At 36.1% G+C, this 27,963-nt stretch overlaps 1 protein-coding gene and 1 pseudogene across 1 annotated transcript; one reads left to right on the top strand and one right to left on the bottom strand.

Moving 5' to 3' along the window:
- The window catches only part of LOC137939570 (protein transport protein SEC23 D-like), a 69,842-nt pseudogene that overhangs the window by 10,108 nt on the left and 31,771 nt on the right, over window positions 1–27,963 (bottom strand).
- On the top strand, window positions 13,841–16,091 carry LOC137939332 (probable DEAD-box ATP-dependent RNA helicase 48; the record flags this gene model as incomplete). The annotated part of the gene is made up of 3 exons (XM_068784614.1): window positions 13,841–14,242; window positions 15,121–15,236; window positions 16,046–16,091. Coding segments are annotated over 3 exons (564 nt in total), but the record flags the coding sequence as incomplete, so codon positions are not given.

Raw genomic sequence — 27,963 nt, forward strand, 5'->3', positions numbered from 1 at the left:
TGAAGCAGGATGTTCAGGGAAGTCCTCACCTTGATGCTTAATTCTGATTTTTGAGAAAATTGTCGACCTTTATAGGCATTTGATGGAAGAGCTGGATGCCACTCTATGGGGATGTGAATCATCTAACTGATTTCTTGGAACAACAACTCATTGTGGGAAATTCCCTTCCCAGTGCTTAACATTGTAATAGATTGGTTGTGCTATTGTATTTGTTTTCTTTAATGTCCTCTAATAACTATTCAGTTGTATGCTTTTTAAGTTTGCTTTTAACATCTTGTACCTCTCTCTACTAATAAATTACTATCTCGCTTTTATACAAAAAAAGAAAAAAGAGAGATAGAGAACAACTTATTACTCCTCTTCCCAAGAAACTCTAATATTAGACCAAGTTCTGATCTCCATACACTGCTTCTATAATACTAATTACAATATAATATGAAAAACCAGAGAAATCCTTGTGATGACATAGTACAAGAAACCTAAAATACATATGATTCTGGGTTAAAAAAACTTTGATGTTTACACAACTTAATTGTAGGTAAGAGCAATTATAAATTTTAGAGTCGATTAAAACATAGAATGACCACAAATGAAAAGACAAGGACTTCCTAGCACATGGCAGCTGGTTATACGTACTTGTTTTCAGCACTTGATCCTGAAACTGAAGATTCCTCAGGTGGCACAATGACAGTATACAGGAAAGCAATTTGTATCACAGGAGGCTCTGTGTGTCTGTACATGATTTAAGACATATTGTTTCATATTTCTAAAATAAAGACCCATCCTTCTCAGCATATGACATCAAGACAGGATATGAATACCTCGAGAATCCCACAGAATTAGAAAAATCAAAGTCATAACTATAAGTGGCATAAGAGTCACAACATATAATGTGCTGAACGTTCTCATACTGAGGATCTGCAAAGAAATGACCATACTATAGAAGAAAAAAGTAAATCAGACCACATAAGAGCAGCTCTTAGTTAGATATGAATCAGAAGCAAAACTTAAATGTTTTTGAAGATCTCCAAGACCATACCGAGCGTCCTGGCTGGAAATCAGAGGATGTTCTCAATCTTAGTATGCATCGAAAGGCATATGAACGGCTAAGCATCCGGTATCTGAAACATCAATTATATTTTCAAAAATGAACTTAGATTAAGCTACCCATGAAACTGTCAAAATATAGAAAGTAGTGGACTATAGCTTATCCTTGCCCATTATGAGTCATATACTTGTGTTGAGTCATACATGTAATATCGGAATAAAGCTTCGCCCTCTTTCAATTAATAAAACAGTCAAACAAACCAGTTTGAGGGTAATCTAGCACTCATTACCAATCAGCTTACTCATAGATGTTTTATTTAAGAATAAAGATAACGCAAAATTTTCATGTAATCAATGGAGAAGGTAGTGACCACACAATCAAAATGTCCATGAAAGCACAGAGCCTCATTGCCATTGTGGCAGGCAGCAAAGATGACAAGCCCTTTTTTACATTTTTTGGCACTCCAGTCACTAATCTGTTAATTTCCCCTCCTCCCTTCCTCTCCCATAAATTTTTTATGTAATATTAAAGAAATTCAATAGAAAAAACAACAACATAATCTGCCTTTATGTCTTCCACCATGAGAAATCAAGGGCAAAGAGCGGATGCATGCAAAGGCTAAGTAGCTTTCAGCTTCATACCACCTGCATCCAAGCTCCAAATCACAACCACAAATAACATCATAAGGGTGAAACAAAGACCAATACACCAATTGGTGCACAAACAGAGCTTCTAAGCCCCTTCCCAAGAAACATTTATAAGAGAACCAACAAAATCTAATGACTGCATCTTCCCCATCACTGCACAACACTTCCTTTTCCTTCTCTCTGTCATTTTTATTTTAGATAGTAGAGAAATAGATACATGAGCTGGCTACTAAAAACATTAGATGACTGCAAGGAGCCCATCATCGCCAGTCCATCTATACGAGGGGAATGCAATCACCCATGAAAGGATTGACTGCTGTAGCCACTCCCAATGAAAGAAATATCATGGAGAATAGCTGAGCAAGGGGTGCATACCCAAGAAACAGCAAGAGAACTTTTTTTTAAAAAAACTTGTCATCGATCTCCTTAAACATTTGTGAGAGCTTCCAAAATGGAGGGATCTAGCCTAAGCCCACTAGGTGACATTTGAAGAGGCTCCTTCAAGTCTAAGCAAGATGAAAAAGCAATCTCTAGACAGCCTCAAACCATGAAGCAGAGGCCACAATGCTTGAACAGTCTCATGGTTTCCTCCACATCCCCTCCCTCACTCTGCATTTAGTGCTATGAAATCCATCTGCAAGCTCACTCAGTTTTTTTAGTGGATTACGAATTGATGTCCAGAAAGATAACTTCACCAAATGTTTGCTTGATCCTGGGTCAGAGGTCTACATGCATATGCCAAACACACTCAAATTAAGGTCCAAAATTCCCTTCAGCACAGTGGTACATTTTGTCCTTGAGACCTTAATCAGAGGCGTGCTATGACCAACACTGGGATGGATGAGGCAAGAAACCTTCTTAACCACCTTGAGAACAGATACATTCTTAGGACAGGTTGTTGACCTCATGGTTTGGAAAGACAGCACATAGGGTCATTAACTGTCTACTCTCCGACAATAATCATCTGGTTGGCTGACAAGCACGAGCATCTCTCTCTCTCTCTCTACTCTTAATCCTATGGGTCAAATTAGGAGACAACAATTTTACCAATTTAAATCTCAAAACAATTGGCCAACAACTAATTTGTATTGAAGATTTGTTGGATAAAGGTAAAATCCAGAGAAATATTGTCAAAATCCTTATGACTTATCTTCTCGAAAATTACCTTTGTTGATGAACAATAAACCGCTCATCAAACCACCCGTTCCTATTAGGAACTTTAAATGGGATAATAATTCTGAAGTTGTTGATGAATTATTATCTCGGCTTGGAAGATTGAATCTTTTTGAAGATCAACTAAAACAAGCCAAAGAAGCAAAAGCTGCAAAGATTCTGAAAAGTATTCCAACATTAGAATCTCACGAAGATCTAAATGAAGATTTTTCATCTCAAAATTCTGAGGATTTAACTCCTTCAACATATTCTGATTCTGATATTGGTTAAAACTCTAATCTCAAAGATTTAGGTTTAACCAATGTCAATCAGACTGATGAAATTCTTCAAGACATGATACAAGATCCGAGTATCCAAAAATTGGATTATGAGAAAACGTCTACTCGGAAATGGGATCTACCTAACAAACTCTATTACCATAGGCCTACACCTCAAGACCTATTGTATGAAGAGAATGTTTATTTAGATAAAAAATCTTATGATGGCAAATCCATTTATGAATGGAATATAGATGGATTATCTAAATATCAGATATTGGAACATTGTCATCGAATGCTTATGTATTGTACAATCTGTCGGCAACAAAAGAATTTCGATCAAGGAATTGTACAAATGCTTACTGCAGGGTTTTCTGGAACTCTCAAAGGTTGGTGGGATAATATCCTCACCCCTGAACAACATCAGGAAATTTATAATTCAAAGAAGGTTATCAAAACTGAATCTGGCCAAGCCTACCTAGGTGAGGATGATGCAGTTTATACCTTGATTTCCTGTATTGTTCATCATTTCATTGGAAATCTAACTTCCCAATCAGATAAGGGAAGAGAGGTTTTGCAAAATCTTAGGTGTCGAACACTTAGCTAGTTTCGCTGGTATAAAGATGTTTTCCTCACTAAGGTTATGCAAAGACCAGATGCCAATAATGAATATTGGAAAGCAAAATTTATTGATGGTTTACCATCTCTTTTTGCCATCAAGGTAAGAAAAAGGTTAGGTAATGAGGTAGGAATTATAAACTACCATCAATATACATATGGTCTCCTTACCAGTGCTATCATCCAAGAAGGGTTGACCTTATGTAATGATTTAAAGCTTCAAGCTCAGCTTAAGAAACAAAATCTCACTGGAAAGCTTGAGCTTGGTGAATTCTGTGAACAATTTACTTGTGACACAGGTCCATCACCTTCCAATAAAAGGAAGGGAAAAGGTAAAGTCTCTCACTCTAAGAGACATGAACCCTATTCACACTAGAGTAGGAGATATCCAAAAAGACAGTCTCATCAAAAGACTCGTTATGAATCTAGGAGACCTCCTCCTCTTCAGAGACCACCTCCTAGAAGAAATCCTCCAGACAAAAAGAAAATTGACTGTTACAAATGTGGTAAATTAGGCCACTATTCAAATAGATGCAAAACTAAAGAGAAACTTAACCAACTTTAGATTGATGAAGGATTAAGAATTCAGTTGGCCAAAATTCTCTTAAACTCTGATTCTGGGGATGATATTGATTATGCCTCATCCAGCCAATCAGAAGAAGGCCAAGATTGTAGCTATTCTCATCTACAATCTATGGCACAAATGCATCAGATTAATGTTCTTACGAATGAACAACAACTTGTGCTTAAGAACATTGATCAAGAGGAAGATCCTCAAACTCAAAGATATTTAATCAAAGAATATCTCTGTCTGTTTAGTGTACCTTCCTCCTCTAACCCGGGGTTAATCCCAAGCACAGAGTAAAAGCATTGCGGTATTTCCTTTGATGCTTCACGGTCCATGCGTCCCTTGTTTCTGCCCGTTTATACCCAAGGAGGTTTCAGGGCTTTGTTTTCTTGGGACTAAATGTTGGAGCCCATGGCAGAAGCTTAATGCTAGGAAATTGCACACCTCTCTGTGTCTTGGGTTTCCCATACCTGAAGGAGTAAGCATAAAGATCTAAATAGCTTTGATCTAAAGATAAACCCCTCGGGAATTACACTTCTTACTTATTTTCCGTAATCATCTCCATGCTTGTGCTTTTTATAACTTTAGGTTTTGTTCTTATCTGTTTAATCCTCATTGCTTTTATTGTCTGCTAATTTTTATAGATTGTGTGGCTTGGTGTTTGTTTTTATGTTTATACATAAAGGTATATTAGGCTGGAAACTGCTGGGTGAGGGCTAAGCCCTGACAAACGCCTCTGCCACTTCGGAGCCAAGCGTTGCTCCCGGAAGCCACAACGCCGCTATACTTTTATGTTTATTTGGTTAGTTAATAAAATATTAAGACAGTTTTTTAGAATAATCTTACGCATATTACCTATATACTATATATATCTAGCTCTTTTTTACAACTCCAAATATTGCGGTAGAAGATTTAAAATATAGGAACTTATACTAGTATCCTGTTTTTATTTATATTAGTGGTTGAATTATTTAATTACTTTGTTTTCCTGCCAGAACAATTAGAAAACCTTTTAGTTTCTTACATATTTTTAATTACTAATATTATAGGTAGAATATTAGATACATGATCTTTGTTTTTATAGCATTAACAATAGTTATTTGTAATCTTTTCATATTTAGTATTATCTGTCTTATATTATCCTTTATTCCAACAGAAGAGTAGTAGAAACCCCTATGCAAATATTTATACCTAGAAGGCAAGTAATAAGAAAATCTCGTAATAATTCACCTTTAAATACTCCAGACTAGATTAAATTAAATTAGTACCTCCTTTAAATTGGTATCAGAATCAACATCTTGTCCCTGTAAAGTTCCAGGAAGCTGTAAACAACCCAATAATTCTACAATTCTTGCCCTTGAACAACAGATAGACAACTCCATAGTCAAATTAGATAATAAATTGTTATGCTACGAAGAAATAGATGAAGCCCTAACAGAAGTTCCTATCCAACACTCCCAGACTTTGCCTGAAGCAGTAGTACATACAGGCTTAGTTCAAGTTTCCGTCCAAATAGAACCTTACATCCAACCATTACCAAGTCCTCAAAATTATCCAGAAGAAATAGTGGGAGAAGATGAAGATTTTGATGATTGGATAGAACGTATGATAGACCTAGATTATACCTTTTTAGACACAGAAAAGCTTTATTTAGAAATAATTAATGTTCATCATAAAGATAAACAACACTTACAACGGATTATAGATAAACTAGACCAACTAGAATATTTCGGAGAAAACCCCCTAAAATATTGGGAAAACAATCACATACAGTGTAGGCTAGAATTATTAAATCCCAATTACATAGCTAAAACAGCCAACATAGAAGCCACTAACCTAGACAAGGAAGACTTTAAACTACACATCACGGAATTATTAAACCTAGGGATTATTAGAAAATCCAAAAGTCCCCATAGATCAACAACCTTTATAGCTAGAAAACATAGTGAACAAAAAAGAGGAAAATCTAGAATGGTTATTAATTACAAAAGGCTAAATGATAATACTGTTACAGATAGTTATAACATACCAGATAAGTCTCAGCTAATTAATAGGATTCAAGATAAAAGGATATTTAGTAAGTTTGATTGCAAATCAGGATTTTGGTAGGTAAAAATGCATCCAAATAGTATAGAATGGACAGCATTCACATGTCCAGAAGGACATTTTGAATGGTTAGTCATGCCTTTTGGGTTAAAAAATGCACCTTGCATTTTTCAAAGAAAAATGGATAATATATTCAAGAAATATGATACATTTGTTCTAGTCTACATACATGACATCTTAGTGTTTAGCAAAACCATTGAAGAACATATAGGTCATTTACAATTAGTATTAGCCACTTTTATGCAGGAAGGAATCATTATTAGCAAAACAAAAATTGAATTATTTAAAGAATATATAAACTTTTTAGGAGTAAATATAGGACAAGGTCAGATAGAATTACAAGAACATATTTCTAAGAAGATATTAGAAATGCCAGACGATTTATCAGATACAAAACAACTCCAAAGATTTTTAGGATTGGTCAATTATGCCAAACCTTTTATTAAAGATATAGGAAAAATTATTGGCCCTTTGTATGGAAAAACTTCTCCAACAGGGCAAAAATTCTTTAACCAAGAAGATAAAAATTTGGTTAAAAAAGTTAAAGAAAAAATCCAGACACTATCAAAACTAAAAATGCCTTTAGATTCTGATTATCTAATCATTGAAACAGATGGTAGTAATCTCAGATGGGGTGGAGTTCTTATAGCCAAACCTCTCTCTCTCTCTCTCTCTCTCAAGAAAATACTAGAAATGCCAGATGACCTATCTGACACAAAATAGCTCCAATGATTTTTGGGGTTAGTTAATTATGCCAAACCTTTTATAAAAGACAGGAAAAATCATTGGTCCATTATATGGAAAAACCTCTCCTACTGGCCAAAAGCTTTTTAATCAAGAAGACAAGAATTTAGTTAAAAAGGTTTAAGAAAAAAATAAAACACTATCAAAATTACAAATGCCTTTAGATTCTGATTATCTCATCATAGAAACAGATGGAAGTAACCTCGGATGGGGAGGAGTCCTTATAGCCAAACCCCACAAGTATAGTGAAAAGGAACAAGAAAAAATCTGTAGCTATGCTAGTGGAAAATTTAAAGAAAAAGGGAACATGAGTAGCATAGATTCTAAAATACTAGCAGTAATTTATTCCTTAGAATCATTTAGATTATTCATCATTAACAAACAAGAATGTACATTAAGAACAGACTGCGAAGCAATAGTAAAATATTTCCAAAGAAGTAAAGAAAATAAAATAAGCAAAAGAAGATGATTAAATCTCGTAGATATTATTACTAGTAATAGATATAAAATTGAATTTGAACATATTAAGGGAAAAAACAATAGTCTTGCAGATACTCTTAGTAGAAGGTTTTTTGACTCAAAACTTATTATTGATTGAACAGATGGATTTTCCAGACCAAGCTTCTTCCAAACCTTCTTCTTCCAGATTTAACAATTATGGACAAGAATTTCTTAGTTTTGGTAATCAGAAATTAGTAGTTTTCCCAAAATCTAATATTACTTTTAAGACTTTACCAAATATTTCTGTTACAAAAGAAGAACAATGTTTGTTAGACAATCTATGGCTTTCTTATCAGAGAATTCCAAAAGGCCAGAAATATTTTCTAGCCAGTCTCAATGGGGTCTCAGAATATTTTACTCAGAAAAAGAAAAGTTTTAATTTTTATGTAGTCTTTCAAGGTCACACTCCAGGTGTCTTCCATTCCTGGACAGAAGTCGTAGAAAACATCCAAAATTTCAAAAGACCCATTTACAAAGGTTTTAATAATCTCCAAGAAGCTTTAGAAGCAGCCAAGTTAACTATTGGCACCAATTACTACATAGCCCCTTCTTTAAGACATGTGAGAGAAGACCAAGTGTCCTATGGCGTAGCTAAGGTCATCTCTCTCTCTCTCTCTCTCTCTCTCTCTCTCTCTCTCTCTCTCTCTCTCTCTCTTTCTTCATGAATTCTTCGAAATATTGTCTCATCATCTTTTTTACTTCTTCTGGATTTGTGTATTCTTTTTCTTTCTGTTTTTCTTTTGTTTTTTCTGGCATTTTTAGCAAATGCCCAGCCATCAATGGACTTGATGAATCTTTACCGGCTGCTGTTTGAGCTGGACTAGCTAGTGAAAAACCCTCACTGGTAGGTATCTCTCTCTCTCTCTCTCTCTCTCTCTCTCTCTCTCTCTCTCTCTTCCTGAATTCTTCGAAATATTGTCTCATCGTCTTCTTTACTTCTTTTGGATCTGTGTATTTTTTTTCTTTCTATTTTTCTTTTGTTTTTTTCTGGCATTTTTGGCAAATGCCCACCATCAACGGACTTGATGAGTCTTTATCGGCTGCCGTTTGAGCCGGACTAGCCAGTGAAAAACCCTCACTGGTAGGTATCTCTTTCTCTCTCTCTCTCTCTCTCTCTCTCTCTCACTCTCTCTCTCAAGAGAAAAATCAAAAATCTTATCCACAACTAGTGGACAGTTGGCCTGTATGTTGACAAAAGAATGTCACTAGTACTCTTTTTATAGAAAATTGTGAAGCATAAATTAGCCTCCTAAAACACCGATTAGATACAATAGAAAAAGATTACTATAGGTTTAGAAGACCCAGAAACTTCTTATGTTTGTAATCAAGACAAATCCTTTTCTAGTATCCTTGTTCGAGCCAAAATCATTTTCCCTAATAAACACTCTTTAATTTTTTATGCCCTAGTAGACTCTGGATGTACTAAATGCATTATCCACAGACGCTTAGTCCTCCTCAGTTCCTAAAGAAGACTACTAAACAAGTATTTAGTCAACAAGTAGATGGTACTTATAACCATATACTACTTATTTTGACGAAGGCAAGATCCAATTCTATACCAACTGTGCTACCTTTTCTGGGTCTTATTTGTTGCCCTTAACATGGGTTAGAGACCTTAAACTTAAAGTAGACATCATCCTAGGCCATAATTTCATTTTACATCCTAGGCTCCCATACCATTTCCCGAGATTATCTTCAATTTCATAAGAATTCTAGTATTATACCTTTCCAAACCACCTATTCTCCAACTCTCACCTCTTCAGCGAAGCGTGGTGGTCCCCTAGAAGCAAAAGACAAAGAAACCACTAGTTGTCAATGTCCGGTTCCAAGTAGCTGCAAACAACTACATCATCCTACAATCCTAGCCTTAAGAAAAACAAATAGAAACCAATATTGTTAAATTAGATAATAAGTTATTATGTTATGAAGAAATAGATGAAGCTTTAAAGGAAGTTCCTATACACCACTCCCATACTTTTCCTGAAGCAGTAACACATACAGGCTTAGTTCAAGTTTCCGTCCAACCAGAACCTTATATCCAACCATTACCAAGTCCCCAGGATTATCCAGAAGAAGTAATGGGAGAAAATGAAGACTTTGATGATTGGATAGAAAGAATGATAGATTTAGACTATACCTTTTTAGATACTGAAAAACTTTATTTAGAAATAATTAATGTTCATCAAAAAGATAAATAACACTTACAACAAATTATAGACAAATTAGACCAATCAAAATATTTTGGAGGAAATCCCTTAAAACACTGGGATAATAATCACATACGGTGCAGGTTAGAATTATTAAATCCTAATTACATAGTGAAAACAGCCAACATAGAAGCTACAAATTTAGACAAAGAAGACTTTAAACTTCATATCACAGAATTATTAAATTTAGGAATTATTAGAAAATCCATAAGCCCCCATATATCTGTAGCCTTTATAGTTAGAAAACATAGCGAACAGAAAAGGGGAAAATCTAGAATGGTTATTAATTAGAAAGGCTAAATGATAATACAGTTACAGATAATTATAACATACCAGTTAAGTCTCAACTAATTAATAGGATTCAAGATAAAAGGATATTTAGTAAGTTTGATTGCAAATCAGGATTTTGGTAGGTAACAATGCATCCAGATAGTATAGAATGGACAGCATTCACATGTCCAGAAGGACATTTTGAATGGTTAGTAATGCCTTTTGGGTTAAAAAATGCACCAGCTATTTTTCAAAGAAAAATGGATAATATATTCAAGAAATATGATACATTTGTACTAGTATACGTAGATGACATCTTAGTGTTTAGCAAAATCATTGAAGAACATATAGGTTTCTTACAATTAGTATTAGCCACCTTTATGCAAGAAGGAATCATTATTAGTAAAACAAAAATTGAACTATTTAAAGAATACATAAAATTCTTAGGAGTAAATATAGGACAAGGTCAGATAGAACTACAAGATCATATTTCTAAGAAAATATTAGAAATGCTAGACAATTTATCATATACAAAACAACTCCAAAGACTTTTAGGATTGGTCAATTATGCCAGACCTTTTATTAAAGACATAGGAAAAATTATTGGCCCTCTATATGGAAAAACTTCTCCAACTGGCCAAAAATTCTTTAACCAAGAAGATAAGAATTTGGTTAAAAAAGTTAAAGAAAAAATTCAAACATTATCCAAATTACAAATGCCCTTAGATTCTGATTATCTAATCATTGAAACAGATGGGAGTAATCTAGGATGGGGTGGAGTTCTTATAGCCAAACCCCACAAATATAGTGAGAAAGAACAAGAAAATATTTGTAGTTATGCTAGTGGAAAATTTAAAGAAAAAGGAAACATGAGTAGCATAGATTATGAGATTCTAGCAGTAATTTATTCCCTAGAATCTTTTAGACTGTTTATTATTAATAAACAAGAATTTACTTTAAGAACAGACTGTGAGGCTATAGTAAAATATTTCCAAAGAAGCAAAGAAAATAAGATAAGTAGAAGAAGATGGTTAAATCTTGTAGACATTTTTACAGGAAATGGGTACAAGATTGAATTTGAACATATTAAAGGTAAAAATAATAGTCTTGTAGATACTCTTAGTAGAGGATTTTTTGACACAAATATTATGATTAATTGAACAGATGGATTTTCCAGACCACGGCTCTTCCAAACCAACGTCCTCTAGATTCAATAATTATGGACAAGAATTTCTTAGTTTTGGCAATCAGAAATTAGTAGTTTTTCCAAAATCTAATATTACTTTTAAGACTTTACCTAGCATTTCAGTTACAAAAGAAGAACAATGTTTATTAGATAACTTATGGCTTTCTTACCAAAGAATTCCCAAAGATCAGAAATACTTTTTAGCCAGTATTAACGGACTTTCAGAATATTTTTTGCAGAAAAAGAAAAGTTTTAATTTTTATGTAGTTTTCCAAGGTCACACTCCAGGAATTTTTCATTCCTGGACAGAAATTGTCAAAAGTGTTCAGAATTTCAACAGACCTATTTACAAAGACTTTAATAATCTTCAAGAAGCACTAGAGGCAGCCAAGTTAACTATTGGCACCAATTATTACATAGCTCCTTCTTTGAGACATATGAGAGCAGACCAAGTATCCTATGGTGTTGCCAAGGATAATAAAAGAATTATATTTTGTGACCATTGTGATACTCTTGCCAAGACCATTCAAAGACTCAATGAAAAAAGAAGACTTCTCGAAGAAAAGAATGACTTTCAAAAAGAATATATCAAGACTTTGGAAGAAGAAAATAGAAGGCTCAAAGCCAAGACCACAGGTACTATTTGTATCCAGATCCCTACTAGTGAAGGGTTTTCACTAGCTAGTCCGGCTCAAACGGCAGCCAATAAAGACAAATCAAGTCCGTTGATGGCAGGACATTTGCCAAAAATGTCAAATGAAAAGAAAAAAGACAAACGGCAGGAAGACAGTAAAGAAAAACCGTACACAGACCTAGAAGAAATCAAGAAGATGATGCAAGATTATTTTCAGGAATATCTGAAAGAACAAGGTTATGAGAAGAATAATTCAGACACTTCCAGTAAAATCGGCTCCATCAGAACTAGTACTCAGACTCTCCAATGTTATTCCCAAGAAGAAGACGAAGACTTTGATTATGACTTAGAGGCCATCCATAATTTAACAACACTTGATGGCAAATAGATAAAGCAGTAAGATTGTACTATAAAAAAGAGACTGGATAGAAAAGACTAAAAAGACAAAGTACTTAGCAAAGAGATAAGATAAAAAAAAAAAAAAAAAAACAACACAGAAGATTATTCATAAGACCACTCAGCACACGGTATCCAGAAGTAGTTTTTCCAGCACCCAGTTTCGGCACACAGGTTTCCAAAAGCAGTTTCTCCAGCACCCAGTTTCGGCACACAGTTTTCAAGACAACACATGGTTTTCAAGATAATATCTTGTACTTTTTGACTTTTTGTACCTCTTTTGTAAAGATTATTTTGTAAACCGCACACTTGGAAAGCATCATGAGACACATCACTGACGATGGGGCCCAATGAGCACCCGGGTGATGAGACACATCACTGTCAAGGAGGAGAAGTGCTCCTTTGGGTTGCAAGAGGTGTCCTTTCTTGAACATTGGATAGGGGGAGGACGGATATGGAAGGACAACAAGTGGGTGGAGGTTGTGCGTGACTGGTCGATCCCTTCCAAGATGTGTGAGCCAAAGTCTTTCACTGGAAAGAGAGATGCAAAGGTCATAGATAATTTTCTATGGCAAGTGGAGTAGTATTTTCATGCAAGCAAGTTGTTAGACGAGCAAGCTAAGGTTAGTACTGCTGCTATGTTCTGATCTGATGATGCTATTCTCTGGTAGAGAAGACGCATGGGAGATGAGCAAGAGGGAGAGGACCCCATCCACACTTGGGTCGATTTCAAGAGGGAGTTGCGGAGGCAGTTCTTTTCGGAAGATGTCGAGTACCAAGCAAGGAAGAAACTTCGTGCATTGACGCAGAAAGCCACCATTAGAGAGTATGTACAATCCTTCACTTCCGTTATGCTTTGTATCTCCTATATGTCAGATGAAGATCGTCTCTTTTCCTTTCTCATTGGCTTACGTCCATGGGCTGAGCAAGAATTGAGAAGACGAGAAGTAAAGACATTAGCTTCAGCTTTATCTACTGCTGAAAAGTTAACCGAATATGAGAGAAAGAATGATTCGGCTAACAAAGTGTCTAAGGAAAATAACAATGGTAAAACAAATTTTAAGAAAAAGGAGCAAATCAAGGGATTTGAATGGAGGATCAAATCAAGGAGATTTGATAAGGGAGGATCTCTGCTCTCATTGGACGGAAGCATGAGAGAAGGGAGGAGCTGAAGCCTATAAATACCAAGGCATTCAACCCTTGTAGATTCATTCAGCATAGACGAGAGGGAGAGTTTTTGTAGAGTGCTGGCCTTCCACCTTAGACGGCCACTCCACTCCTTGTAATCTTCTCTAGTATTAATACAAGGTTAATTTGTCTTCCTATTCCATTGTCTTTCTATCTTTTCATTTCTCGTGCTTCATTTGAGAGGAAGGAGTTTGCAACGTTGATCGGGTGAGAGGCTGTACTACCTTTGACGGATTGAAGGTAGGCCATCACGGGAGTTGGAGTTCCGCTAGCCGAAGTGAGCTTAGGCTCATCTGACCTCGTGATAAACTGGGTGGGGGGCCTTGTACCTACCTCGGCGGTGTCTCGAAATGGCAGTGGAAGCGGATGCAGGCCAAAAAAGCCAAACAGCTCCTAAAGGCCCGTCTTTGCCGTGAGTGCCAGATTTACGAAAAGAGGCAGAGGGCAGAACTTAGAGCCGCAGTTTCTGAGCTTGAGCGACCGTGGGAGGTTGTTGAGCGAGCCCCGACTCTCTTTTCCATCAAAGCCGACGAGCAGTTGAAGGCTTTGGCTAACAGGTCTCAGTTTTCTGGAGGCTACGATCTGTGGTTGGAGCGGGATGAGACTCAGCTTTTTCATAACCAGGACTGGCTCCCTTCCGCGAGGTTTTTCCCTAAAGGGTTTGTGAACAATGTCAAACCGTATGGTATTATTACAAAGGTCAAGCCGAATTTAAAGTAAAATTTATGCATAATTTTATGCACGGTTTATTTGACTTGTATTTTAGCAAAGTTTTAAATGTAGGTTGGAGCTTGAACCATGCTCAAGGTCAATTCCAATTTTAAGCTTAAGGCTGGGCTCGGCTCTAGCTTGAGTTTGAACGTAGCTTGAACGTATGCAGATTCAAACTTGGCTCGACTCAACTCGATGCCACCCCTAGGCACTGCACGTATAGGCTGGGCACATACGGACTAGTGCCTGAAAACCAAGGCATGGAGGCCAGCCAGATTAGTGGCAGTCAACTTTTTTTTTTAATAATGATAAACTTATTTCAAAGAAAGGGAAGATCCATCAAGGGAGACCTCCCCTAACAATAAGAGATTGAATGGGGGACCTAGGCACACAAATCAGCAACCGAAATGGCTGATCTAAGTATATGAGACGAAGAAGTACAAGAAATGGTGGATACAATATCCAAAATATCAAGAAAAATCTACCAGTGACACCACGGGGGGAAGGATGAGGTGGAGCACCATCCGATGACGACCTTGGAGTCTCCCTCCATGATAAGGAGACCACTAAAGCTAAAATATCTAAGGTTCTACCTATGATTCAGGCTAAAATATTAAGGAATAAGAATATATCAGAGGCCAAAAGATTATCTACTTGTTCTGGGAGAAATATAAAATATCCAAATAATTCTAATGCTATTATTACCAAGAAAAATATGTAGCTATAAGTTCCTATGATATTTCACCATAATCTCTTAAGGTATTATATAATAATCCTAAGTACAAGTAATATATAGGTAATATTGGCAAAACAAATCTGAAAAACTGTTTTATAATCTTAATAATTAACCAAATATACATAAAAAGGTACAGCAGCGTTGTGACAATAGAGAGCAACGCATGGCTCAACTAAGGCAGAGGCCTTTGTCAGGGCTTAGCCATCACCCAGTAGTTTCTAGCCTTATATACCTTTCTGTAATAACGTCTTAAAATAAAGTAGTAAATATGAACAAAAACGAAAATACTCAACACACAATAAAAGTAGTAAGTATTAAGGTAAAAAGAACGATGCCTAATATTATGAAAAGTATAAGCATGAAAGCAATCGTAAGAGAAGGAAAAGATAGTTGTAAAAACTTCCATAAGGTAGTTCCTAAAACGCTTCGGTCTTTTAATGTTCTGTTAGAACACTTAGCCAGAAAGTAGTTCCTAAAACGCTTCTGTCTTTTAAACTTTTGTCAGAACACTTAGCCTCCCTCCCTCCCTCCCTCCCCTCCCTCTCGATACCAATTCAGAGGGCTGATACTTTAATTTGCTTTAATCTGGAGTATTTAGAGGTGAATTATTTGGGGTTCTTCTAATTACTAGTCTTCTAGGTATAAATATCTGCCTAGGAGTCTCTGCAAATCTTCTGTATGAATATAAAGATAAGGTAAAAATAACAAAACTAAAGACAACTAAATTACAGAAGACTATTTTTAAAACTATGAAGATAAAAATCATGTATCTAAGGTTCAATCTATGATTCAGGCTAAAATATTAAGGAATAAGAATATATCAGAGGCTAAAAGATTATCTACTTGTTCTTGGAGAAATATAAAATATCCAAATAATTCTAATGCTATTATTACCAAGAACAATATGTAACTCTAAGTTCCTATGATATTGCACAATAATCTCTTAAGGTAATATATAATAATCCTAAGTATAAGTAATATATAAGTAATATTCGCAAAACAAATCTGAAAAACTGTTTTATTATCTTATTAATTAACCAAATATACATAAAAAGGTACAACGGCATAGTGACAACTGAGAGCAACGCTTGGCTCAACTGAGGTAGAGGCGTTTGTAAGGGCTTAGCCCTCACCCAGTAGTTTCCAGCCTTATATACCTTTCTGTAATAACGTCTTAAAATAAAGTAGTAAATATGAACAAAAACAAAAATATTCAACACACAATAAAAGCAGTAAGTATTAAGGTAACAAGAACTATGCCTAATATTAAGAGAAGTATAAGCATGAAAGCAATCGTAAGAGAAACAAAAGATAGTTCTAAAAACTTCCTGAAGGTAGTTCTAAAACGCTTCTGTCTTTTAATGTTCTGTCAGAACACTTAGCCAGAAAGTGGTTCCTAAAACGCTTCTGTCTTTTAATGTTCTGTCAGAACACTTAGCAAGAAAGTAGTTCCTAAAACGCTTCTGTCTTTTAATGTTCTGTCAGAACACTTAGCCTCCCTCCCTCCCTCCCTCCCTCCCTCTAGATACCATTTTAGAGGGGTACTACTTTATCTGCTTTAATCTGGTGTATTTAGAGGTGAATTATTTGGGGTTTTTCTAATTACTTGTCTTCGAGGTATAAATCTTTGCCTAGGAGTCTCTACAAATCTTCTGTATGGATATAAAGATAAGGTAAAACAGACAAAATTAAAGATAACTAAATTATAGAAGACTATTGTTAAAGCTATAAAGATAAAAATCATGTATCTAAGGTTCTATCTATGATTCAGGCTAAAATTTTAAGGAATAAGAATATATTAGAGGCTAAAAGATTATCTACATGTTCTGGGAGAAATATAAAATATCCAAATAATTCTAATGCTATTATTACCAAGAAGAATATGTAGCTATAAGTTCCTATGATATTTCACATTAATCTCTTAAGGTATTATATAATAATTCTAAGTATAAGTAATGTATAGGAAATATTCGCAAATCAAATCTCAAAAACTGTTTTATTATCTTATTAATTAACCAAATATACATAAAGAGGTACAGCGGCGTTGTGACAATCGAGAGCAACGCTTGGCTCAACTGAGGAAGAGGCGTTTGTCAGGGCTTAGCCCTCACCCAGTAGTTTCCATCCTTATATACCTTTCAATAATAACGTCTTAAAATAAAGTAGTAAATATGAACAAAAAGGAAAATACTCAACACACAATAAAAGCAGTAAGTATTAAGGTAACAAGAACGTTGCCTAATAATATGAAAAGTATAAGCATGAAAGCAATCATAAGAGAAGGAAAAGATAGTTGTAAAAACTTCCAGAAGGCAGTTCCTAAAACGCTTCTGTCTTTTAATGTTCTGTCAGAACACTTAGCCTGAAGGTAGTTCCTAAAACGCTTCTGTCTTTTAATGTTCTGTCACAACACTTAGCCTTCCTCCCTCCCTCCCTCCCTCCTTCCCTCCCTCCCTCTAGATACCAACTCGGAGGGGTACGACTTTAATCTGGCTTACTCTGGAGTATTTAGAGGTGAATTATTTGGGGTTCTTCAAATTACTTGTCTTCTAGGTATAAATATTTGCATAGGAATGTTCTGTGAGAACACTTGGCCACCCTCCCTCCCTCCCTCTCGATACCAATTCGGAGGGGTACTACTTTAATCTGCTTTAATATGGAGTATTTAGAGGTGAATTATTTGGGGTTCTTCTAATTACTTGTCTTCTCGGTATAAATATTGGCCTAGGAGTCTCTACAAATCTTCTGTATGAATATAAAGATAAGGTAAAACACACAAAACTAAAGATAACTAAATTACAGAAGACTATTGTTAAAGCTATAAAAATAAAAATCATGTCTCTAAGGTTCTATCTATGATTCTGGCTAAAATATTAAGGAATAAGAATATATCAGAGGCTAAAAGATTATCTACTTGTTCTAGGAGAAATATAAAATATCCAAATAATTCTAATGCTATTATTACCAAGAACAATATGTAGCTATAAGTTCCTATGATGTTGCCCAATAATCTCTTAAGGTATTATATAAGAATCCTAAGTATAAGTAATATATAGGTAATATTCGCAAAACAAATCTCAAAAACTGTATTATTATCTTATTAATGACCAAGTATACATAAAAAGGTTCAGCGGTGTTATGACAACTGAGAGCAACGCTTGGCTCAATTGAGGCAGAGGCGTTTGTCAGGGTTTAGCCCTCACCCAGTAGTTTCCAGCCTTATATACCTTTCTGTAATAACGTCTTAAAATAAAGTAGTAAATATGAACAAAAACAAAAATACTCAACACACAATAAAAGCAGTAAGTATTAAGGTAAACAGAACGATGCCTAATATTATGAAAAGTATAAGCATGAAAGCAATCGTAATAGAAGGAAAATATAGTTGTAAAAACTTCCAAAAGGTAGTTCCTAAAACGCTTCAGTCTTTTAATGTTCTGTCAGAACACTTAGCCAGAAGGTAGTTCCTAAAACGCTTCTGTCTTTTAATGTTCTGTCACAACACTTAGCTTTCCTCCCTCCCTCCCTCCCTCCCTCCCTCCCTCCCTCTAGATACCAATTCGGAGGGGTACGACTTTAATCTGTCTTACTCTGGAGTATTTAGAGGTGAATTATTTGGGGTTCTTCAAATTAGTTGTCTTCTAGGTATAAATATTTGCATAGGAATGTTCTGTCAGAACACTTGGCCACTCACCCTCCCTCCCTCTCGATACCAATTCGGAGGGGTACTACTTTAATCTGCTTTAATATGGAGTATTTAGAGGTGAATTATTTGGGGTTCTTCTAATTACTTGTCTTCTCGGTATAAATATTGGCCTAGGAGTCTCTACAAATCTTCTGTATGAATATAAAGATAAGGTAAAACACACAAAACTAAAGATAACTAAATTACAGAAGACTATTGTTAAAGCTATAAAAATAAAAATCGTGTCTCTAAGGTTCTATCTATGATTCTGGCTAAAATATTAAGTAATAAGAATATATAAGAGGCTAAAAGATTATCTACTTGTTCTGGGAGAAATATAAAATATCCAAATAATTCTAATGCTATTATTACCAAGAACAATATGTAGCTATAAGTTCCTATGATGTTGCACAATAATCTCTTAAGGTATTATATAAGAATCCTAAGTATAAGTAATATATAGGTAATATTCGCGAAACAAATCTCAAAAACTGTATTATTATCTTATTAATTAACCAAATATACATAAAAAGGTACAGTGGTGTTATGACAACCGAGATTAACGCTTGGCTCAATTAAGGCAGAGGCGTTTGTCAGGGCTTAGCCTTCACCCAGTAGTTTCCAGCCTTATATACCTTTCTGTAATAACGTCTTAAAATAAAGTAGTAAATATGAACAAAAACTAAAATACTCAACACACAATAAAAGCAGTAAGTATTAAGGTAAAAAGAATGATGCCTAATATTATGAAAAGTATAAGCATGAAAGCAATCGTAAGAGAAGGAAAAGATAGTTGTAAAAACTTCCAAAAGGTAGTTCCTAAAACGCTTTTGTCTTTTAATGTTCTTTCAGAACACTTAGCCAGAAAGTAGACCCTAAAACGTTTTTGTCTTTAATGTTCTGTCAGAACACTTAGCCTCCCTCCCACCCTCCCTCCCCCTAGATACCAATTCGGAGGGGTACTTCTTTAATCTACTTTAATCTGGAGTATTTAGAGGGGAATTATTTGGGGTTCTTCTAATTACTTGTCTTCTAGGTATAAATATTTGCCTAGGAGTCTCATCAAATCTTCTGTATGAATATAAAGATAAGGTAAAATAGAAAAAACTAAAGATAACTAAATTACAGAAGACTATTGTTAAAGCTATAAACATAAAAATCATGTATCTAAGGTTCTATCTATGATTCCGGCTAAAATATTAAGGAATAAGAATATATCAAAGGCTAAAAGATTATCTACTTGTTCTAGGAGAAAAATAAAATATCCAAATAATTCTAATGTTATTATTACCAAGAACAATATGTAGCTATAAGTTCCTATGATATTGCACAATAATCTCTTAAGGTATTACATAATAATCCTAAGTATAAGTAATATATAGGTAATATTCGCAAAACAAATCTCAAAAACTATTTTATTATCTTATTAATTAACCAAATATACATAAAAAGGCACAGCGGTGTTGTGACAACTGAGAGCAATGCTTGGCTCGACTGAGGCAGAGGCGTTTGTCAGGGCTTAGCCCTCACCCTGTAGTTTCCAGCCTTATATACCTTTCTGTAATAACGTCTTAAAATAAAGTAGTAAATATGAACAAAAACGAAAATACTCTACAAACAATAAAAGCAGTAAGTATTAAGGTAATAAGAACGATGCCTAATATTATGAAAAGTATAAGCATGAAAGCAATCGTAAGAGAAGGAAAAGATAGTAGTAAAAACTTCCAGAAGGTAGTTCCTAAAATGCTTCTGTCTTTTAATGTTCTTTCAGACAGAACACTTAGCCAACACTTTCCCTAAAAGACAGAACATTAATTCTAAAGATAGTTGTAAAAAGGACATTGCAAACAAGGAGTAAAGAGAACCTTTGTTATGAAGAATAAAATTAAGACCTAAAATAAAGTCTACTTTGAGTTTGAGATCTCTAACCCATGCTAAAGGTAAAGGATAAGATCCAGAAAAAGTTGAACAGTTGGTAAAGAACTGGATTTTGCCTTCATCAAAATAGGTTGTATATGGGTTATAGGTACCATCTACTTGTTGGCTAAACACTTGTTTATTGGTTTTCTTAAGGAACTGAGGAGGAACTAATCTTCTATGGATAATACATTTGGTACAGCCGGAATCTACTAAAGCATTTAACACGAGGTATTGTTTGTTAGGGAAAATAGTCTTTGCTCTAACAAGGATACTGGAAAAAGATTTATCTTGGTTACATACGTAGGAAGTTTCTGGTTCTTCTAATCTTACAGTGATACCATCATAAGAATCTTTTTCTATTGTATCTAATCTATGTTTGAGAAGAGTTATTTCTGCCTCACAGTTTTCTATTTTTCTGCCCATAATTTCCAATTTAGTATTGTATACCTTATTATGATTAGGGGATTCTACATGTTCAATACCTAAGAGTTTTAAGCAAGGAATACAAGCTTCTAGGAAACATTGAGTGCATATTGCTTTTTGTTTCTTACTAGGATACCAGGAGCATTTAAAGCAGGGGTTACTGTCTAAACCAGTATTCCAGGACTAGATATGGGTACATTCTATTACTGTATCCATAAGGTCAAGGTTTTCTTCAATATTAAGGTCTAGGACAAGATCTTCATTAGAGTCTGATGTATCTAAAGGAGCATTGGGTATGCTTACAATACTATAGATGGATTCTGTGTCTCACATATATTCATCTACTTCTATAAGATCTTGTTGTACGTTTTCTACAAGGGTGGATCTTCTAAAATTAATGTTCTGTCTGACCACAAATATAACAAGATAATTTATTTTTATAAGTTCTTTTTGGGTTGAATCTTCTGACATGTCTATCTTTGTTCAGGTAAGGCTTTCTACTCTTAGATCTTCGGATAAAATATCCTTTCTTAAAATATCTTTTATTTCTAGGTTTTTGTCTTGAATCTTTTAGACCATAAGCTTGAGTAGTATATATCTGTTTGCAGAAGCCAAAGTCATTTCCCTTAAGCTGTCTTTGTATCTAGATATCTGTACATTTTTCTTGGAGAACTGTCATAATGAATTTTGTTCTCTGTCCGATGGAGTATACCGATGTAGGGTTTGCTGATTCTATGTTTTGCCATTTGTCATAAATTTCTTTTCCTAAAGCTCCAGGTAGTTTTCTAAATAATTTGATTCCTAAGTCTTTGTTAAAGGCATTACCTGAAATGCAGGTATAATAAAAGTAGTCTTGTAGGAATTTTTTAACATATTTATAATTATGTAAACTAAGTTGTTCTAAGTAATCTACAACATCTTTCTGTATTGTTATAGAACCTAAATTAGGGTCATCTCCTGTTACTAACTGGTAAACTTTGTTAACAAAATTATAAGGGTTGGATCCTAGGCCCATTAAATGACCAAATTCTTCTGGATTACTTCTTTTGTAGCTTTCCCATAAAGCTTTAACGCTTTCTCCTAGGAGTGTTTCTAAGTACCTATACATTTCTTCTACATCTTGGGATGAAAAGTTCTGGATATAATCTGATACTACTTGGTTTTTCCAAAGGTCTACTACAGTTGTCCATTCTTGAGGATCATGGGCTGAAAGATTAAGAATTTTTCCTTTGCCCTTTTCCTGAAAAGTTATAGGTCTTTCTATTTCTTTTCTGTTTTTCCCTTTGGATGTATTTTTCTATCCAAATTTATGGGTTCACTATAAGGAATCCTAGGCATGTTGCCTTAATAATATACTTCTCTAGGTGGAGGTCTTGGATACGTAGTGTAACTACTTACGGGAATATTAGTAGAACTTTCTTCATCCGTATATTCTTTGATACAAAAGGTTTCATGTTCTTTTGGTTCTAATGGCATTTTTCCTATTCTAATGTTCATTTCACTGTCGTAATACAAGTATTCTTCTTCTTTTATCCTCTTGTTTTTTATCAGATCTTCTTCCAGGTGAAGAAGTTCTTTTTTTACCAGTTTTAATTCTAGTTCCTTAGGATATATTATTTCATCTGTTTCTAATTCAATATTAACTAAATCATAGTTCTCATTGGAGACTGATGCAGTGTCCTCTGTATTTTTCTGTTCGTAGCTATTAAATCTAATGTTTATGTTACCCTTTGTGTCTGTATACATGATACTTTCTTCGGGACTAATTATTTTTTTTCTCTAAATTTAAGATTCCATTCTAGTCCTACCAAAATATCTGGAGAATATTTAATACGTTTAAGTAATTTGATTTCTTTATTACCTATTACATTTACTACATCATCTACCTTAACTTTTAAACCTGGTGGTACTAGAACTAGTCCATCTTCCTAAGAATCCAATACATAATAATAGATTATTTCCTACAAATGATTCATATCCTTTTGTTTGGAGGCATCTGTATTTACCTCAAACGGCTTGCTGAAATCAGCAAGGTGCAGCACTGGTTCAGCCACCATGGTGTCCTTTAGCCATTGGAATGCTCTTTGGCATGAGTCCGTCCATTGCCACTTTTGGTCTTTCTTGAGAAGGTCGGTCAACGGGGCTGCTATAGCTGAAAAGCCCTTGATAAACCTCCTGTAATAATTTGCAAGACCATGGAAACTCCTAAGCTCAATCACCTTGGAAGGGATCGACCAGTCACGCACAACCTCCACCTTCATGCTGTCCATCCATATCCGTCCTCCCCTTATCCAATGTCCAAGAAAGGACACCTCTTTCAACCCATAGGAGCACTTCTCCTCCTTGACATACAGCTGATTATTTCTCAACATTTCGAAGGCGTTTCTTGTGCTCGTCCATACTCTTGTTGTACACCACGATGTCATCCAAATAAACAACGACAAACTTGTCCAAGTATTCGGAAAATACCTCGCTCATGAGAGTGAAAAATGTTGCACCTGCATTGGTTAGGGCAAAGGGCATAACCATGAATTCGTAAGCCCCATATCTGGTTACACAACTAGTCTTCCCCTCGTCTCCTTCAGCAATCCGGACTAGGTAATAACCACTTCAAAAATCCAATTTAGAGAAAACTTGTGCCTCTTTCAACTAATCAAAGAGATCTGCAATAAGAGGAATAGGGTACTTATTATTTATAGTTACCTTGTTGAGTGCCTTACAATCGATGCACAGTCTCATACTTCCATCCTTCTTAGTCTGAAACAGTATAGGGGCCCCATAAGGTGCTTTGCTTGGCCTTATGAACCCAGCATCCAGCAGCTCATTGAGTTGTCTTCGCAGTTCGTCCAGCTCTTCGGGCGTCATTCGGTATGGTGCTTGTGCTGGCTTTCTTGCTCCGAGCTCAAGCTCTATGCGATGGTCCACCCCTCTCCTAGATGGTAACCTCGCTGGAAGTTGTTCAGGCATGACATCTCTATATTCATGCAGTACGGCTTGTATCTCTTTAGGGGTAGGCATGACCACTACCTACTCTATAGCACAAATAAAAGCAATGTAAGTAGAGCGGCCCTGCTTAAGACCTTTCTTAAGCTGGAGGGCTGATAGCATTTAGTCCTTTTTTGTTACATCTTTGTTGTCAAGTTCAGAAATAGTACAAGGACTTTGCTCATCCATAATCTCCACTACCCCAACATGCTGCATTACAAATGCCTTACAAACCGTGAAAAACTCCATTCCCAAAATCACATTGAAATCATCCATGACAACAATAGTAAAATTCAGAAATCCAACCCACTTGCCTATCTCCACCGGGACGTTCTTGGCAATGCCTTGGACTTCACGAGCAGTAGAATTTATAGCTTTCATTTTGCTCCCATCTTTCTCTCCTCGTATATTTAGGCGCCTAGCCTCCTCTGATGAAAGGAAGTTGTGGGTGGCGCCAGTGTCCACCACTACTCTAACAGTACGTTCAGCAAGTGTTAGAGATATAAAAAGATGTTCTCTTAAGGGTCTTACTGGAAGTGGAGCAGCCTTCTCCTCCTTTGAACGGATAACAACATGGAGAAGTGTTAAGGAGCCCAACCTAGGCTCAATCCCTCCATTGTTCACCTCAGTTTGAGCAGCATTGAGGAACCTCTTTCTAAGACAATCCCTCACATATGAAACAAAGGACCTTCTTTTTCTCTTTGTCCCATCGTTTCTTCTCTTCCGGCCTAGCCTTGGCGTCCTTTGCCCATGACTTCTTCTCCCTTTTCTCCTTCTTCTTAAAATTCGTTATACCATTGTTATTTTCCTTAGGCACTTTGTTAGCCGAATAATTCTTTCTCTCATATTCGGTTAACTTTTCAGCAGTAGATAAAGCTAAAGCTAATGTCTTTACTTCCCGTCTTCTCAATTCTTGCTCAGCCCACGGGAAGTAAAGACATTAGCTTCAGCTTTATCTTCTGCTGAAAAGTTAACCGAATATGAGAGAAAGAATGATTCGGCTAACAAAGTGTCTAAGGAAAATAACAATGGTAAAACGAATTTTAAGAAAAAGGAGCAAATCAAGGGATTTGAATGGAGGATCAAATCAAGGAGATTTTATAAGGGAGGATCTCTGCTCTCATTGGACGGAAGCATGAGAGAAGGGAGGGGTTGAAGCCTATAAATACCAAGGCATTCAACCCTTGTAGATTCATTCAGCATAGACGAGAGGGAGAGTTTTTGTAGAGTGCTGGCCTTCCACCTTGGACAGTCACTCCTTGTAATCTTCTCTAGTATTAATACAAGGTTACATTCTCTTCCTATTCCATTGTCTTTCTATCTTTTCATTGCTCATGCTTCATTTGAGAGGAAGGAGTTTGCAACGTTGATCTAAGGGGTGAGAGGCTGTACTACCTTTGACGAATTGAAGGTAGGCCATCACGGGAGTTGGAGTTCCGCTAGCCTAAGTGAATTTAGGCTCATCTGACCTCATGACAAACTTGATGGGGGGCCCTGTACCTACCTCGGCGGAGTCTCGAAATGGCAGTGGAAGCGGATGCAGGCCAAAAAAGCCAAACAGCTCCTAAAGGCCCGTCTTTGCCAAGAGTGCCAGATTTACGAAATGAGGCAGAGGGCGGAACTTAGAGCCGCAGTTTTTGAGCTTGAGCGACCGTGGGAGGTTGTTGAGCGAGCCCCAACTCTCTTTTCCATCAAAGCCGACGAGCAGTTGAAGGCTTTGGCTAACATGTCTCAATTTTCTGGAGGCTACAATCTGTGATCGGAGCGGGATGAGACTCAACTTTTTCATAACCAGGACTGGCTCCCTTCCGCGAGGTTTTTCCCTAAAGGGGCTGTGCACAATGTCAAACCGTATGGTATTATTGACAGTGTTGGGCGCACCAGTTATTCAGAAATGACGGACGTTGAGGAAGATTCACCCAAGAAGAGGAATGGGACTAAAAGATCGATTCTCTTGTTTGGATGCCCATGAAAAATAAGAGAGAAAAAAAAGAGAAATGTGGTTTCTCTTATTTGGATGCAGAAGGAAAATGGAAAAGAAAAGAAAAGAGAGCATGCATATTACCAACCACTAGTAATATGCATGCTCAGATTTTTAGGGAAGTTTCGTATTTCAGTCCTTCCTCAACCTATTTCCGCCATGTTCCATCTTCAACGCTTTCAATCTCTTCATCGCACAACCGCATTTAGGCATTGTTGACCTGGGCGTTGCAGACGAAAGTCATGGAATATATGTCAACCACGGGTAAGCTCATTTCTCCCATGTGATCTCCTTCATCCTTATTCTCTCCATGCAATGTAGTACAGAATTTATGCAATACAAATTATTTTGAGATCCTTTATGAGTTATAGATCTAGTCATATTTGGTTTCTTAATAACTCTGATATGCAAGATTATCTCTATTTGTTTTCCATACTTTTAGGATTCTTTGAACTTAATATTAAATATGTATTTTATGGAAAGTTTTAAATGTAGGTTAAAGTTCAAACCCGACTCGAGCTTGAGCTCAAATTTGGTTAAAATTCTTGGGCTTGAGCTCGATTCCAATTTTAGTCTCAAAGCTAAGCTTGAGCTCGAACTCAAGTTCAAAGTATTCAAATCAAAACATATACAGGTTTGAGTTTGGCTAGGTTCAAGAGAGTGGGAAATGTATATAAAAGTCACATTTTGTATATAGGTCATGTTTTTATATAAGTCACATTGGCATAATATTATGCAGTGTTTAAAAACAATTTTATGCAGAGTTTATAGACAATTTTATGCAGAGTTTATGTACAAAGGTCATGCCCAATTTTAAGTAAAATTTATGCATAATTTTATGCACAGTTTATTTGACTTGTATTTTATGCAAACTTTTAAATGTAGGTTGGAGCTTGAACCCTGCTCAAGCTCAATTCCAATTTTAAGCTTAAGGTTGGGCTCGGCTCTAGCTTGAGTTCGAAGTATTTAAATCAAGCCCAGCTTGAACATATGCAGATTCAAACTCGGCTCGACTCGACTTGATGCCACCCCTAGGCACTGAACGTATAGGCCGGGCACATACGGACTAGTGCGTGAACACCAAGGCATGGAGGCAAGTCAGATTAGTGTCAGCCAACTTTTTTTTTAATGATGATAAACTTATTTCAAAGAAAGGGAAGATACATCAATGGAGACCTCCCCTAACAATAAGAGATTGAAGGGGGGACCTAGGCACACAAATCAGCGACCGAAATAGCTGATCTAAGTATATGAGACGAAGTACAATAAATGGTGGATAGAATATCCAAAATATCAAGAAAAATCTGCCAGTGACGCCACGGGGGGAAGGATGAGGTGGAGCACCATCCGATTACGACCTTGGAGTCTCCCTCCATGATAAGGAGACCACTAAAGTGATCCTTAAAAATACACAAGCCGTGAAGGAGACCAGAGACCTCAGCAATGGTCGAGTCAGCAATTCCTAGAGGGCCACAGTAAGAGAGTATGGCAGTGCCTCCTGGATAAAAAATCACCCCGCAAAACCATCCAAACCCGGGTTCCCAAAGGCGCTACCATCAAAATTCAGCTTATAATGGTTCCTAAACGGTTTCTAGTCACGTGGGCCATGGGGTGTTAGCTGGGGCGGTTGTACATGAGGAGGCATGCGCCAAGAAGCACATGACCATTCGAAGGGGCATGTGGCCAGCACTTTCCCCAACTATATATAGGGGGGTTGGATGAGTGCCAATCAATCAGACATTGACATAGAGACTCAAAGGAGCGCTCGAATATCTTGTATGTAGACAGATTTGGGTATATGAGAAAAGGTTTATTGTGTGCCAACTATTTGTATGCAAGGGAGGCTGTCTAGAGTGGGTTATCCCAAGGACGCAACTAGGCTGACATAGGTAAAAGTAAATTCAACTTTCCACTGCATAACTGAACCCATGCAACACCTAAGCTCTAACATTACAAGCATGATCTTTTCAAAGTATGGC

The sequence above is a fragment of the Aristolochia californica genome, unplaced genomic scaffold (genome assembly GCF_029961685.1).
Source record: "Aristolochia californica isolate CCGP_79_NKW_82.1479 unplaced genomic scaffold, dmAriCali1.0.hap1 SCAF_8, whole genome shotgun sequence".
Classification (NCBI taxonomy): Eukaryota; Viridiplantae; Streptophyta; class Magnoliopsida; order Piperales; family Aristolochiaceae; genus Aristolochia; species Aristolochia californica.